General features: G+C 35.2%; 1 protein-coding gene across 5 annotated transcripts in view; it reads left to right on the forward strand.

Annotated features, from left to right (window-relative positions):
• HNRNPR (heterogeneous nuclear ribonucleoprotein R) overlaps positions 1 to 16,239 on the forward strand; it is a 40,912-nt gene extending 24,673 nt beyond the window's left edge. For 4 of the 5 annotated variants that reach the window (XM_032391476.1, XM_032391484.1, XM_032391493.1 and 1 more), the window contains 3 exons: positions 4,261 to 4,410; positions 6,511 to 6,632; positions 6,769 to 8,043. In XM_032391476.1, the coding sequence (XP_032247367.1) occupies positions 4,261 to 4,410; positions 6,511 to 6,632; positions 6,769 to 7,381 (885 nt within the window). In that variant the 3' untranslated portion in view covers positions 7,382 to 8,043. Of the gene's footprint in view, positions 1 to 4,260; positions 4,411 to 6,510; positions 6,633 to 6,768 lie in introns of all 5 variants that reach the window. The other variant, XM_032391467.1, reaches the window with a different exon arrangement.
• Positions 16,240 to 16,672: the final 433 nt, after the last annotated feature.

The following is a 16,672-nucleotide window of genomic DNA, read 5'->3' on the forward strand; positions in this document are numbered from 1 at the left end:
TACACTGAGAATTTGTTTAGTGCTAGGCACTAGGAGGGATACAGAGGTTTAAAAAAAGGGTCTTGTTGAATAAAGACAGAAGTAATGTTTTTTGGAGATTATGAATTGTAATCTTCATTGACCATACTATGACTTTTATTACATGGCCATTGATAATTTATTTAGATTTATAACTGATTTTTCTTTTTCTTTTTTGTTTCTTTTTTAAATTCATGATTAAGTTCCCTTAGACTATCGTCTCCATGAAGAAAGGCAAAGGGTTATGATGTTTGCTATTATGTGATATTGGCAAAATATGTATGGCATGTCCTGTGGCAGGCCCTCACTTTCCTCCTAAGCCTTATGTTTGCATTGCCTTGATCTCTGCCTGGTAAATAATGGTGCCATGAGTCCTCATTGTTAGGCTTTCCTTTGGGTGATTCCTGGAATTGAAGGGACTCATCAGAGTTGCATCTCTGCTGTTTTTAGTGAATTTTTGAGTATTTTGGTGTGTCTCTTCCCTGCTTTGTGAGGCAGCAACTCTGTGATGACCATAAATTGGTGGTTGAATTCTCCTAGACTGAGAAGTCTTTCTCTGAAGCTTTTTATTCCAGGTTCTGAGCAGGTGCTCTTCACTCTAATTAGTTTGGAGTGTGATCAAGTTTTGTAGGCAGAGACATCTTCAGTTTAGAGAAGATCACTGAGAATGAACCAGAGAGGCTCTCAGATGTGCTGCTCAGTGTCTTTTTCTCATGTTCCTTGAATAGATTTGTGTTAAGGAAAGGGACTGGGAATTTAAATAGCTCTGATTTTTTTTTTTATTTTTTACTAACTTGATTTTAATTCCATTTGTTTCTTCTAATACAATTGTGACTTTGGGCAAACCTATTGAACTTGGATGTCCTCTGTTGGAGTTGGGTGAATCTGTTAAGAACCCTTAAAATTTCGAACTGCCTTGTAGAAACTGAATAGAGTTTGTATTGCTTTTTCTGTAAAAACATGTTTAAAATAGCAGTATAAATATGTTACACATTATAAGTGGCAAATAAAATCCCCAGAAAATCTAAAGTGTAGTATACTGGTGATTTGTTTCGACACTTTTCACATACCTCTTGTAACCTTTCAGATTGAAATGCATCCTAAACTTTTATAGGATTAGAAAACCTCAACATTTTATTCTAAGAACTATTCTTCCTAGATCATAAACAACTTTCAGAATGGAAAGGAGGCCTCTGTAAACTTGAGTAATACTGATTGAATAAATTTGATTGACTAATACTAATTCCTTTATTATTTTCTGAATTGGAGGGTGGGTTAGAGTTCTACCCTTCTGCTGTTAACATTATCAGTGTTGTAATCCACTGAAGATTTTTTGCCAAGTTGGGTCAGTTTTATAATCAACCAAAACCTAAGAGCATACATGTATCTTTCTTTTTTTTTTTTTTTAAAGATTTTATTTATTCATTTGAGACACACATACAGAGAGAGAGAGAGAAAGCATGAGCAGGGAGAGAGGCAGAGGGAGAGGGAGAAGCAGGCTCCTCGCTGAGCCAGGAGCCTGATGTGGGGCTCGATCCAGGACCCTGGGATCATGACCTGAGCCGAAGGCAGACACTTAACCATCTGAGCCACCCAGCCGTCCCTACATGTATCTTTCTTAAAGGGACTTTTTCCTATTGAATATTTTAAACAAACTTCAACAAGTAATTTTTATGTAGTGTGTTTGGTTTCATCTCAAAAAAGAAAAAAAGATCTGTGTTGAGTTTAAAAAAACAGTCAGTAAACCAACTGAGGGCTGCATAACGTAGAGTTTGACCTCTGTGACAAGACTGCAAAGATAAAGAAGGTGGAGGTGGACAGTGTTAGATTTTCCCACTCTTGAATTAATACCTGCCCCCAAATAATTTTTATTCATATACCCCTTTATCTGAGGTAATAATTTATTCAGTGGGTATGTTAATTTTTTTCTTTGAATAGGTAATATAGTTTCTTAGTTCAAAAATCAAAATTATGTAGAAAGGTAAAGACAAAGAAGTCCCACCTGGACCTTGCTCCATCTCCTGCATTCCCTCGTCCCCAGTACACTCCCAGTTTTAGTAGACCAGATACGGGCAAATACGAGTATTTATTCTTACTTTCCTGACTTTTTACATGATGGTTACAGGTAACCTACTGCATTCACTAATCTATATTTGCTTTATTCACTGTCCTAGTTCATTAGCTCTAAGGTAGTATACTGTTATTATGTGTACCACTAAGAAATTATTTAATGTTGCCAATTAAATTATGACACAGTGCTTGCATGTCACATTGACTGTAAGTTGGATCCCTATTTCAGAGATGTAGAAAAGGGGGAAATGTCTTACCAACAGTTTATCTTGGCAGTCTCTTCATATCCGCTCTTAGAGCACTTCCTCATTTTTATGGCTATATAATATTCCCTTGTGTAGATATACTATACTATATTCAACTGGCTGGGCACTGGGTTGTTTCTGATCTTTTATTACTACAATACTGTGGTGAATTAGCTTGTATCTTGTCAGTTGATAAAAATACAGATATATCTGTAGGATAGATTCTCAGAGATAGAATTGTGGGCCACAGAGTACATGCATCTGTAATTATTAAGATATTGCCATATTTCCCCTGTACCGATTTACCCTCCCACCAGCAAAGTACAAGAGGCCCACTTTCCTCATCCTTGTCAAAATAGTGTATGATCATATTTTTGGATTTTGCCCATTTGGTAAATGATATATCTCAAAGCCATAATGATTTGGGTTTAAGTTTTTAATATGTTGAAGGACCATTTGTGTTTCTTTGTATGAGCCTGGTATTCATGAATTTTGCATATCTTTCTATTCAGTTTTCCATTAAGCTTTTTCTTATTTTCTGGAGCTCTGATATGAAAAAAAATAGAGATTAACTCTTTGTGATAGAAGTCATTTGTCTTTTGGCTCCACTTCCGGCACTTTTTGCCATGTGAAAGCCATTTATTTCTAGTAGTTGAATTTTATCACTCTTTTTAAATCACAAAGCCTTCCTTGGAGCAGTGTTATGTAAAGGAATTACCTTTATTTTCTTTCTTTCTTTTTTTTAAGATTTTATTTATTTATTTGTTTGTTTGTTTGTTTATTTATTTATTTATTTGACAGAACGAGAGCACAAGCAGGGAGAGCGGCAGGCAGAGGGAGAGGGAGAAGGAGAAGCAGACTCCCCGCTGAGCAGAGAGCCTGACGCGGGCTCGATCCCAGGATCCTGGGATCAGGGCCTGTGCCAAAGGCAGATGCTAAACCAACTGAGCCACCTAGGCGCCCCACCTTTATTTTCTTCTAATATTTTTCAGTCTCTCCCCATCTCTGCCCCTGTCCACCCCTTTTAAAATTTTTGATCTATTTGGAGTTTATCCTGGTATATAGTCTGAGGTATGAATCCAACTTTTTTTTTTTTAAGATTTTATTTTTAAGTAATCTTTACACCCAGTGTGGGGCTCGAACTCACAACCCTGAGATCAAGAGTCCCATGCCCCTCTGACTGAGCCAGCCAGGCACCCCCCAACTTTTATTCTTATCCAGGTGAACACTATACTGTTTCAGTGATTTAAGCATTATGGTTTGTTATATCTGGTAGGGGTAGTCTCTGAATTTTGTTAATTTTTTTCCTGACTATTCTTGTTTATTTTTTTCATACGAACTTTAGAATTAACTTAGTTCGGCGGGGAGCAAAACCCCAAAACATGTTGTTTCAGTTGGTACTTAGGGACCTGTTAAATTTGTGAATAAACTTAGTAATTTCCTGTTGGTTCCTTGAAGGTTCTATTCAGTGTTAGGTACTTTATTCTTATTTATTTTTTTTAGAATTTATTTTTAAAGATTTTATTTATTTATTTGACAGAGAGAGAGAGAGCACAGGCGGGGGAAGCAGCAGAGGGAGAGGGAGAAGCAGGCTCCCCACTGCGCAGAGACCCCGATGTGGGGCTGAATCCCAGCACCTTGGGATCATGACCTGAGCCGAAAGCAGACACTTAACCGACTGAGCCACCCAGGCGCCTCAGTGTTAGTTACTTTAATGACAGAGCAGGAGAAGGAACCGATAATCTATATAAATTGGTAACTGACAGAATAATTTTCTTGTCAATTTTTATACTTTCTATGATGCAGCTTTATTATTTAATGTTTTTGAGAAGGAAAGCCTGCTGTGAGGATAGGAAGAAATACATTAACATAAGACTTCAGCTAAAATTAAGTAGCCATTGCCAATTTTGTGTATTTGTTGTATTAGGTGAAAGTTTTATTTGTGAGAAACTTGGCTACTACAGTGACAGAAGAAATACTGGAAAAGTCATTTTCTGAATTTGGAAAACTCGAGCGAGTGAAGAAGTTGAAAGATTATGCATTTGTTCATTTTGAAGACAGAGGAGCAGCTGTTAAGGTAGAGATTTTGAAATTTTGCTTCTTGATACTTGAATTTTGTTGTTGATACTCGCTAAACACATAAAATGACCTTAAAAACTGAAATAAAATTGGTTTTCAGCTTTTCCCGAACTCTGGAACTTTCTTTTAATAATCTGTGAAGTGGTAGTAGTGTAACAGGTAAGATTTCATATTTCAAAGCCTGATTATTACTAACTGGGTTTGTGATTTCAGGCAAGTTATTTTTAATCTCTGTATTGTTTTTGTAAGCCTAAGATTTGATAGCATGATGCCCTGGAAATATTACAAGGTATAGTAATTAGCTGCTGTAAATGGTAAAGAGGTAATGAATCGTATTGTAACTACTTTGTTTACCTTAGTTTGTGGACCTGTGAAAGACCCAGAGTAGTGTACATGACTTTACACACAGCACAGCATATTGAATTCAGCAGATGGGTTCTGAGAGAGTGGTTAGTCCTTCATAGATTTGCCTTTCTTCAGTCATTGCAGAATTCTAATAGTATTAACTGTGTTGCTGGTTTCAGTAGTTGTTAGAGATACATATTTCTTGCATATAATAGTCGATTTGATGATGGTAACAAAAAGTGTGAAAAAAGTATTTTCATGTGGTGGCTAGAGGGTAAAACCTGAATACCTGTGCTGTTTTCTGCTGATAATGGATCAGCAGCATCTTTCATGGGTAAAATTTGTAGTTTCTTGTTCCTCTTACCTTTCCCAGTGGGGGAGAGAAGACAAAATACTAACAAAAGTTTTTTATTTGGGGAGGTAGGTTCAAAATCCTCAGTGACTCAGGCCTGGTCCTTTTTCTGCATTGTCTGTTGGAGTGGTGCCCCCTCTAATTCGAGCAGATTTCTGTTTCCTGCCCAGGATATTTGCTTTAAACTGTGCCTCATAGAATCTTTGGACTAGTTAGAATTTATTGGTTTGCTTTTTGATGAAAGCCAATTAGTGAGACAGCATTGCTTATAAAATTCACAGCTTAGTGCAGAATTTAATGCTTGGTTTCTGAAATTGCCAGTGGTATGAAACACGGATAACTAATTGGTACCTTCTAAATACTTTTCATTCAGTTGTTATTAAATAACTGGTTGTCTCTAATTGAAAAGTATAAAAACTGGTAGGGTGGTTTGCCAAAGAAGTCTCTGAAATTACAAAATATGTCAGCAACTGGGAAGCTTCTGTGGACTTACAAAAGTTGCTTTAGGTGAAGTAGCCAAAAGCTAATGTGGTAAAGGGGAGCAGTTAGCATGTAGAGGAGGACTGATTTAATCTTTGTCTAGATGCTTGTAAATCTGTGAATGTTCTTCATGGATAGAGCATTTTATTCTGTTTGTCCGGAGAGAAAAAGGTTTGTGTACGGAAGCAGAAAGGCTGTGGCAAGGAGGTGTGATATTTTGTTACTGGGTTACTTGAACTTGGATGTATGGCAGAGGCTGTTAGGTCGAACAACATAGATAAGGGACTAGAGCATAGGATGCTTTTGATTACTGCTTTCCAGGTGAATACTCAAGTCTTCATTAGTCCACGCCTGTTCTGGGCTCTGCTCTTAACTGTTCAGGTGAAGTATGTTTAGGTGAAGTGTTGTGGAGGAAACCTAGGCATTTTTTGGTTCTTGTTCAGTTTCACTGATAACCTCATTCAGTAACCTCATTTGTCTTTCAGATCTTTAAGATTTTTATGGAAGAGCAGATTTCAGATGTTGAACGTCATGTTTTTATTTTAAAATTTGAGTCCTGAAAAGTTTGTGTTAATTACGGCACTTTTCCCAGATGGGGATTTGCTTCTTTGGTATGGCTCAACCTTGAGAGGTTAGTTATTCAGGATTAAGGAGCAGTGATAGGCAGCTCTGGAAGCCCTTTTATTTTTTTAAATATAAGAGTAGGACATCAGTTTTGTTTTCAATATAATTTACATGTAAGAAGGTAAGATTGAGGGAAATAAGTACTTTGTATTTTTTTCTTCGTGGCTAGATTCTTTTGCCAATTAAAATAGGTGTGAAGTAAATTTTTTATTAATTGGCACAGGTATGTCTATGTAATTATGTTTTAAAGTATTATTTTTACTTGCAAAATAAATTTATTTTTGTAATTTTGTATAGGCCATGGATGAAATGAATGGCAAGGAAATAGAAGGGGAAGAAATTGAAATAGTCTTAGCCAAGCCACCAGACAAGAAAAGGAAAGAGCGCCAAGCTGCTAGACAGGCTTCCAGAAGCACTGCGTGAGTCTACATTTTAGTAAATACATCTCTGAACAAAGGATAAGTTGGTAATAGAGATCAACTTAATAAAAAATTCAGGAATAGTCTTGAAGTAAGCTAATTTGTTTTTTCTTTTCTCCCTTCCTTCCATTGCTAGGTATGAAGATTATTACTATCACCCTCCTCCTCGTATGCCACCTCCAATTAGAGGTCGGGGTCGTGGTGGGGGGAGAGGTGGATATGGCTACCCTCCAGATTACTATGGCTATGAAGATTACTATGATGATTACTATGGTTATGATTATCACGACTATCGTGGAGGCTATGAAGATCCCTACTACGGCTATGATGATGGCTATGCAGTAAGAGGAAGAGGAGGAGGAAGGGGAGGGCGAGGTGCTCCACCACCACCAAGGGGGCGGGGAGCACCACCTCCAAGAGGTAGAGCTGGCTATTCACAGAGGGGGGCACCTTTGGGACCACCAAGAGGCTCTAGGGGTGGCAGAGGGGGTCCTGCACAACAGCAGAGAGGCCGTGGTTCCCGTGGATCTCGGGGCAATCGTGGGGGCAATGTAGGAGGCAAGAGAAAGGCAGATGGGTACAACCAACCTGATTCCAAGCGCCGTCAGACCAACAACCAACAGAACTGGGGTTCCCAACCCATCGCTCAGCAGCCGCTTCAGCAAGGTGGTGACTATTCTGGTAACTATGGTTACAATAATGACAACCAGGAATTTTATCAGGATACTTATGGGCAACAGTGGAAATAGACAAGTGAGGGCTTGAAAATGATATTGGCAAGATCCGATTGGCTCTAGATCTACATTCTTCAAAAAAAATTGGCTTAACTGTTTCATCTTTTAAGTAGCAATTTGCTGCCATTTGTATTGGGCTGAAGAAATCACTATTGTATATATACTCAAGTCTTTTTATTTTTTTTTTCCTCTTTTCATAAATGCTCTTGGACATTATTGGGCTTGCAGAGTTCCCTTATTCTGGGGGTTACAATGCTTTTATCGTTTCAGGCTTCATTTTAGCTTCAAAAACAAGCTGAGCACACTGTTAAATCATGATTTTGCAGAACCTTTGGTTTTGGACAGTTTCATTTTTTTGGATTTGGGATAGATTACACAGGAGTATGGAGTATGCTGTAAATAAAAATACAAGCTAGTGCTTTGTCTTAGTAGTTTTAAGAAGTTAAAGCAAACAAATTTAAGTTTTCTTGTATTGAAAATAACCTATGATTGTATGTTTTGCATTCCTAGAAGTAGGTTAACTGTGTTTTTAAATTGTTATAACTTCACACCTTTTTGAAATCTGCCCTACAAAATTTGTTTGGCTTAAACGTCAAAGCCGTGACAATTTGTTCTTTGATGTGATTGTATTTCCAATTTCTTGTTCATGTAAGATTTCAATAAAACTAAAAAATCTATTCAAAACATTACCTATTTCAAATTCAATTGTGTCCTAAAACATTATTTTATTCGTAATCCTTTGCAAGGAATATTGTTTTCAAATTATAACTGCCTATGTGAGTGATCAAATTCATGCAAAATTTCTTGTCTATTCCAATATGTATCGTGGCTATCAGACTGAGGATTAGTCTAAATTCTAGTATTTATTCCAAATAGCACTTTATTGATTGGTGTTCTCTCATAGTCTCTTCTGATTTTGAAAATTTATCCTTTATTTTTATAAAAACAGGTTCAAAGGCTTTTGAACATTCTTGCAGGCATTGGATAATTTGCGTTAAATAAAATGGGGTTGGGGAAGCAGACTGCAATTTATTTTTGACCCACATTCTTTCTATAAAGGATAATTTGTTGACTGGAGACCTTATTTGCTGGATAAGTGAATGTATAACAGGAAAAAATGTTAGTACTGTGGCGTCAATTGCACTGCGGACTAAACTTCAGTTGTAGCATACGTGATCGTGACTACACTTCAGTTACTGGTTTAGGAGTATAATTTCCTATTGCTACGTAAGAAGCACTCATGCCTTATAAGAGAGGCTTAAAAATGTCCACTAGTCATACTTCTGACTTTCTGTTAATACCTTTTATTTTTTTACTACCCTCCTGGCTAAAGTTTTTGTTGGCCGGAGTTATAACATCTATTTCCCTGTTTCCTTTAGAAATTCTGAAATATTGTAATGACAGTTTTGTTTGAGAATAAGAGGAACAAAAGAATCCAAACTTTACAGTGCAGAAAAGTCTGGATCACATTCAAATTACCATAAAATTTTCCCTTCCGTTTTACTCCTAGGTGGGTCTAAAATGTTTTTAAATTATAAAAATAAGCCACTTAGGGAATAATTAAAATGGGCACACCATTATTTTGTGTTTTGTTCCTGTTTGGTGTCTTTTATGACAGCAGTAGTAGATCTCAGGATCATAAGCCAGTTAATTCCTTATGAGCGTGCTTAGATCATATTTTGGGTTTCATGGCTTGTCTTTTGATTTCAAGTAAGAAAATTAATATTTACTGATGAAAGTCTCTATTTCATTTCTCTTTAAAAGTACACTTTATTATATAGTTCAGTAAGTTAACAGGCCTTATTAATATTCCTCTTGTGTTTTTGGAAACTCATAAAGGAATTATATATAGTCTGTTGTATAGTAGTTCCAAATTAACATGGGTATCTATTTGGTAAAGCTTAGATCCAGTTGTTTTTCTTACGCCCATGTATGTAAGTAAAGACACCAAACATTCTTTAAATGCTGCTTTTAAACTTTGAAAATACAATTTGTAGTTACTATAACTATAAGCCTTAATTAGACTTAAATTCTGATTTTTCTTGGAAAGAAGAAAGCATCTACAAGTAAAATTTGATTTGTTTGTATTTCTTTAAAATTAGATGTTACCAGATACAAAGTTAATGGAGAAAATTAGGAATGGGTAAAGAAGTGATTCTGAAAAAGTAACTGATTGTGCTTCCCCTACCCATCCTAAAATATAAACCCTAGCAAAAACATAAGACTAAAACTTGGGTTCCATGTCAAAATCCTTTCCTTTAATTGCAAATAATATTTTACTCTCACCTATTAAAATATGTCTAAGAGATGGCCCTCTAATACTGCTTTATAGGTTTTTTGTAGCTATTTTATTTCACAGAAAAACACAACTTTTTGAACATTAAGTCTCACTTTAGAGCTTTCTCCCTTGTTCGTATCTTGTAAACTTTGTAGCAGCATTCAGAGAAAAGAGATTCAGAGCTTAACTTTCACAGAAATAAATCTAAAAGTCTAATACATAAGCCTGAAAAATGTCCATTTAGGATGTCTTTATTTTAGATGTTCGTTAGCTGTTTTATTTTAATGAATTTTTTTTAATGAGTTCTGGGAAATTTCATTTCCTGCTCTTATGCCATCTTTTTTGTTCCCCAACCTAATTCATTTGCTTTTACTTATGAGCCTGCTACAGTAATGTGTGTTGGGAAGTATATTTACTTCATATTGAGGCCAACCTCTTCTTTGTAGGTACCCTCCTAAGACTGACCTAAATACACCCCTTTCCCATAATGGAATGCTAATTTTTATTTGATCACTCATTTATAGCAGTTGCTTAAATGTATGTATTTAAATGACGGTGTTTTGATTTTTTAAAAGCAAAAAAGTTCTAATAAGTTGCCAGATTTCTAATAAATCCAAGTTTATTTGATCAATTGATACGGAAATTGAGTTAATATGGTTCTGTAGTTAGTTTTTTTAAGCAAAGAGTTCAGCATAATTGTTTTTCAGTTTTCTTAGTTACTAGGGTTATTCTGCATAAGAAAGCCCAATGCTTTCTGTTAGTAGACAATTTTTCTCTCATTTGAAATCTGACTTAGGAGGTGAACCCTCTTTTTAAAAAGATCAGCATGCATCAAAATAAATTCTATTTTAAATTCCAAAAGAAGGGACATAAAATTCCATTCCTAGCATAAAGCCACATAATATTCTGGAAACTCATTACATCATTTGCCTCCTGCCCATTTGGATAATCATACCTACGTTTTATTAATTGTGTATTATTTGTAAAATCCAAAACCCTTCCAGTAAATACTTGCTATAAGGCTATTATTTGTCAATCATAAAGACTTCTACATATGTTAAAATTTGCAGTTTTGATTTTTCCAAAGAATTTTGTTATACTGAATTATCTGGTATTCTTAAAACCAACTGAAGTATGTGGAAGAAATGATAATGTTAGTGTTGTCCCTTATTGTGTGGCATCTCTTTTAAGTGAGCAGCTAAGAAAAAGCCTTATAGAAAGAGTGCACTGGATTTATAAGTGTGTTTATGTTTCTCTAAGAATGGGAGCTTCTGTTAACTTAGTTCTCAGTAAGCCCGTGGATTGGGTGACTGATTAGAGAATTCAGAATGACAAATCCACTAACCAAGCATGTTTACTTTTGCACTAGAAGTTTGTGAATTAGTTCTGAATTTTGAAATGCAAACACCAAGCCTTAAAAATACTGCATATTTAATGTATTGGACGGTAATTAATATAAATACTTAATTTGAAATAGTTACTGTTAATCTTTCTAGAATAGTTTTTTTCTTTTTAAATATATATACTTACGTATTTTTTATTTAGAGGTTACCAGAAGCTCTGGGTTTTTTGTTTTGTTTTGTTTTTGTTTTTTAACCATTTTCAGATGTTATCCAGAAATCTGCAAGTGTACTTTTCCTGTTTTAACTCCTTCCTTTTATCACCTGACTATCAGGGAAGCGAGGTTGAGGCTGCCCTGACCTGACATGTCATGATGTCGACTTGCTAGGTGGGGTTCGCTGGGGACGATAACCAGTGGAATTGTTGGTAAGAAATTTTTTTTTCCTATTTTTTTTTTTATCAGTAGTGGGACATTAAGTGTGGGAGAATGCCCATCTTTTATAAGTGGGCATTTATGTTGGCCTTGTAGACAAGTAAGACTTTAATATTAAATAATTTAGTTCTTAATAGGAACATATAATAACTACTTCATACTTTTTATTCTCAAATTATAGTTTAGCAGGAAAGGTCTGCAAGTATGAAGTAATAAAATACTCAGGGTATATTTTAGGTGATCGAAATAGACACTTTACAAGATAGATTCTGAAGTCTTTTAGACAGTAAATTTGCTTTATTTTACTGTGGTTTCAATCCCTCTAACATCTTTATGTTTGCATTTTTATTGGGTAGATTAGCACATAATGCATCTTAAGAGACGTTTATTGCACGCTGATAGTAAAAGTAGAAGGTGTTGATAGGATGGAGGATTTAAACACTAGGAGAAATTATTTTTTAAATCTTCCAAAAAATTTTAACATTGTAAAATGGAACTTAGAGTAATTTCACAAACAGGAGAGGGCTTGTTTTAAAAATACATTTGATACGACGACTTTGGGTCAAGAGGACATTACGTAGCTAAATATTAGAACCTTGAACATAGCAAAACCATAAATCTATAAACAACTTGTGTTTTGTCTGAAACCCAGGACAGCTGTTGGGATTAGTGGGTATTGGTTGAATTAGTCAATTTTTAGATGATATTTAAAAGATTAAAATCTCTCACAGTAGAGGATTCCATGATAGTAAAGTATAAATCAAGGAAATTTAATAACTAAGCATTTCTGACCATAACATATAAAAAAATAGTTGTAATATGACATAATCACTGATTAAAGGTAGTTATGAATATTCATGCCTGAAGAACCTCCTGAATATTCTTATACCTCCTTTGTTGGTTGAATGTATCAGTCTGGGAAGAATCTCTTAGGTGTTAACCGTGCTAGTCAGTATCCTGAAATCTTGTCTGTAAGCTTTGTTGTAGACTACTTGTAAGTCGTTACGATGAAATTATACTTTAAGAATTGTAGTGATTGCATCATTTTGTTGAGGTACTTGTTTCTCTTCTGACACATTCTATGCTGTACCAGTGATAGAAAAGATGATAAAGATTGCACTAATAATGTGCTTTTTGGAAAGCTTGATAGTAAGCAGTAGGAACACTCAAGTAATTCTGACGGGTTCATCTTTGCAGCACAAAGTCTGATTACTGGCTTTGATATACTGACAACAAAATGCATTTCATGGGATCAGGAGAGGAGACATTGTGGGGTGGGGGGACAGCTTAAATTCCTCAAATACAAACAGGGGCTTTCATTTTATGTAGTAACTTTGTCAGGATCCCATGAACATTGCTTTTCTTGATTTCTCATTTATAATGGTTGGGCAAAAGGAACTTCTCTAGCCTGTTCAGTAACATAGGTAGAATTGTACTTTAACAAATCCTACTAAGATCTTTAGTACTATGTTGTAAGGCTATTTCTATGATTGAGCTGAAAGCTCCTGTGATGAACATTAACATTGCTATATGCATACAGTAATATGAGAATATTAAAGTAGGTACATTTGCAAGACCACTTAATCGGCAGTTTAATAAAAATCGTGCTTTTGGTACAGTGTCCAGGTACCATAACTGTATTGGAATATTTGTACAATGTTAAATATTTTTAATAAAATCTAACATGTTCAAAATGTTGTGTTGGTGATTTTGGGTGGGGTGTGATGGTTTCGATTGTGCAAAACAGGTTCAGTAGTTCTGTAATTGAGACTTTTGTGGTCAAATGGAGTTCTGTCTTCAAATTCAGTACTAGGTATCGGGTACCGATTTGAAGGAAGACAGTGAAGGAGTGGGAAGGAGTAAAAATAAAAGAGCTGAACTTGAGGGGGTTTATTAAAGTGTCAGGAAGTAGCTTTACTGGGGGTTAGAGCTGGGTCTTCAGGTTTAAGATGGGAATGTTGGCTTTTGGCATAAAAGGTTGCCAGTAAAGTTTTTCTGATGAAATTGTGGCATATCCATTTGGAAATGATCCTAGAAAACATGCAGAGGTGGGCAAAGGGAAACACTTGTACAGTGCTTTCAGTAGGCATTTTATTCCCCGTGTTCTTGACTCCTTGACATAAATGCCAGCAAGTGAAGAAGTGGTGAGGGAATATTTGAGGAAGGCTGTGTTGGAGGGTTTAGATGCATCATTGGGAAATGTCTCCAGTATACAAGAAGTACCATATTGAGAGTGATTTCTTAAAACTTTCTAAGCGTTTGTTTCCATTATTGATCCCATTCTCTTGAGGAGAGCCCTAATACAATACTTTTTCTTGTGAGTTCTTTCCCTTGAGTACTTAGTTCTTCATCAGTCAAAGAGGTAGAAGTTCTGCAACTCAGAATGGAAATTTACCTGAAGAAATTTGCTCATTTTTCTGTAAACTGTACCATTAATAGCAAAAAAGATCTAGGAGGAACGTGATAGGGACCTAATCTATAAACAAATTGAGTAAGAAACTCTTCAGAAGGAATAGCAATATAGTCTGCCTTGTTTCTTTTGAATGAAGACTGTTAAATAAATGTGAGCTTATAGGGAAGAAAAAGTGATTACCCTACTGTTTTTGTTTTTTTGTTTTTCCCTACTGTTTTAAGGTAAGAAGGAGTAGACAAAATAATTCCTCTAGGTTAGTATTTTCCAGAAAGATTTTTATTTGTTGTTTTCCTTTTGTCCAAAATCAACAGATCATTCACAGAGACAAGAAGGAATGTTCTAACGGAAAAAATATCTAAATTTGGGCCCCTTTAGGTGTTGACAGAGCTGGGGATGGGGTGGGGCAGCTTACTGATTTGTGGTGTGTTTTTTCCAAAAATAAGAGCAGGTTGCTTTTGATGATCATTTTAAGCTTAGGCTCTGTTGGTATCTTTGGCTCTACCTGAAGCCCTGAATTTATTTAGTTTGTTTTTAGAAACAATTAGATTTTATTAGATATTTTCAGTGGAGTGTATTATATTCACATAGGGGAATATTTTCTGCCTGTAGCTATGAAAAAAAAAAAACACCACATTTCTATTTACTGAGACCTGAAATTTGTGGCTGAACTCAAGACCATTATAGGCATTTCCTCAAAAACTAATATGCAAAAAAAATTAATAAGCAAGAGTAGTGTTTTATTCAACTATTTACTTAAAATTCCCAAAGGGTGATTTTTAGGCCCAGCTATCCATTTATTAAGAGAGCAGGAGGTTAAATTAGTCATAAAATTGTACATCTCAAGTCATGCCTTTGAAATAACATGAGGTTTGATCACTTTAAAATTATTTTCCGCAAGGGTAAAGGGTGAGGATCAGTATTGGCAAGGATAGTAACATTGGGAGTGGGGGCAGGAGCTCAACCTCCGTTTTCAGATAATGTAAAAGGGAAAGTATTTCCTTAAATATGAAAGTACTACATTATTGAAGAACTTATATATGTATCAAGCACCTTTTTTAATAGAATTTGGAGACAAAAGGCATGCCTATACTTTCAGTACTTCAGCCAAGAATCCTTTAAAACTCAAATATCAGTTGTCTAGGTTTTTAAGTAGATCAGACAGCAGTTCATATGTTTTAAAAAGCCATTACTGTTTTTATCAGCTAAATCACTATTGAAATTTTTGTGTTTTATATTGATCAAAATATTGTTTTCATTTGAACCTGTTGATTATAAAGAGGTTTATGTTTTTTGCTGAATTGGTGTGGTCAGAGCAACTTTGGTATACTTCTGGCAAGTTATGATATAACTAAATTTTTTTGGTTAGGTGGTCCATGTTTAGCATTGGCTGGTCATATTGAAACTTTCCATGCTTCCTGTTAAGAAGCAGAACCTTAACAGAGCAATTGTATTTATGTAGAGTTGGTGTGGAGAAATTTGATCTGTCTAAATACAACCAATAATTAATACTGTTATTAAAAATTCTTTTTAAATAATGAAGAGTAATGCAAGTTTGTTAGTTGTAATGTCATTTCTGTTTGACTTTCCAAAATGTGAAAAAAAAGGTAAATGAGACCATTTGTTACATTTGTCAAAATAATTTTGAAAGAACTTCTGATGATTATTTTAATTTTCTAGTTAAAACCTGTTTAGGTCACAGTTCATTATTTGACAATATTTTTCAAACTTCAGTGTCGGTAGAAATCCCTGGGGATTTTTTAAAAATGCAGATTATAATTCAGTGGATTTGAGGTGGGGGCAAAAATTTGCATTTCTAACATGCTTCTAGGTGATGCCAGTGTCCCTGACTATACTTTGAGTGATAGATTATCTCACACTCCCTGGGAGATTCAGAGTAGACCTTAGTAGAAAAGGTATCAGCATTAGATGTGTGCAGTGGTTTGCGGGATCTGGTTGGTCTAGTTGGATCTAGTTGGAGATTAAAAATTTAGGCAAAGGCCACCACAAATATTAATAGTGTTCGGGATCCAAAAGAAAGGTTAGGAGTATCATCTTCAAGAAAATGAAATGAGTTTAGAAAAACAAGCTTTAATATTAAAGTTTTAGGAAATTGGTGGAAAATAGCAACAGGAAGGAAAAAGCAAAAAAGATCAGGTCGCTGAGGAAATGTCATGGCATGTTTATTTAGGAATTAGATCAGAAAGCAGGTTACAAGAGTCATTGGAAGATAAAATAACTTCTGAAAGCTCAGAAAAGGAAAGTTGATAGGTTACTAAAAAATACCTGTGTGTTTTTATTTTTCTTGAAATCTCGAACTCTGAAAGAAAAACCATGGTTAATATTCACTAATTAGATCAAAGTAAACCTTGAGTGGGTGGTGAAAAGCTAAAGCAGATTAAGGAAGAAAATCACTAAAGGTGACTTAAAAACAACTTCTATGGATTAAGATCAACAGATGGGAAATGCTCCATGGAGAATAGAAATGGCAGGTGTATGTATAAATTTTTATATAGAGGGGCTAGAAGATAGGTAGTCCCTGATAAATGTAGCAGAATATCTGATTTTCAACTCTAAAACTTTATTTTGAAAAATAAAAACAGATGAAGTATGGAAAACAAATACTCTGCTGTTTCCTTTCCTTAGCCAAGCTTTTTTTAATGGTAGGTTAGTAATACTATGGTGTGAGTATTACGTACCAGGCACTGTGCTAAAGAATTGCCTTACAATTGTGTATTATTATGTAATCAACAACCCTTTAAGGTAGGTGGTATTGTCCCTGCTTTACATATGAGGAATTCAGAGATCGAGATTATATAATTTGTTATATATAGCTGGTGGTTC

This window comes from Phoca vitulina, unplaced genomic scaffold (assembly GCF_004348235.1).
Source record: "Phoca vitulina isolate PV1807 unplaced genomic scaffold, GSC_HSeal_1.0 scaffold2, whole genome shotgun sequence".
Lineage (NCBI taxonomy): Eukaryota > Metazoa > Chordata > Mammalia > Carnivora > Phocidae > Phoca > Phoca vitulina.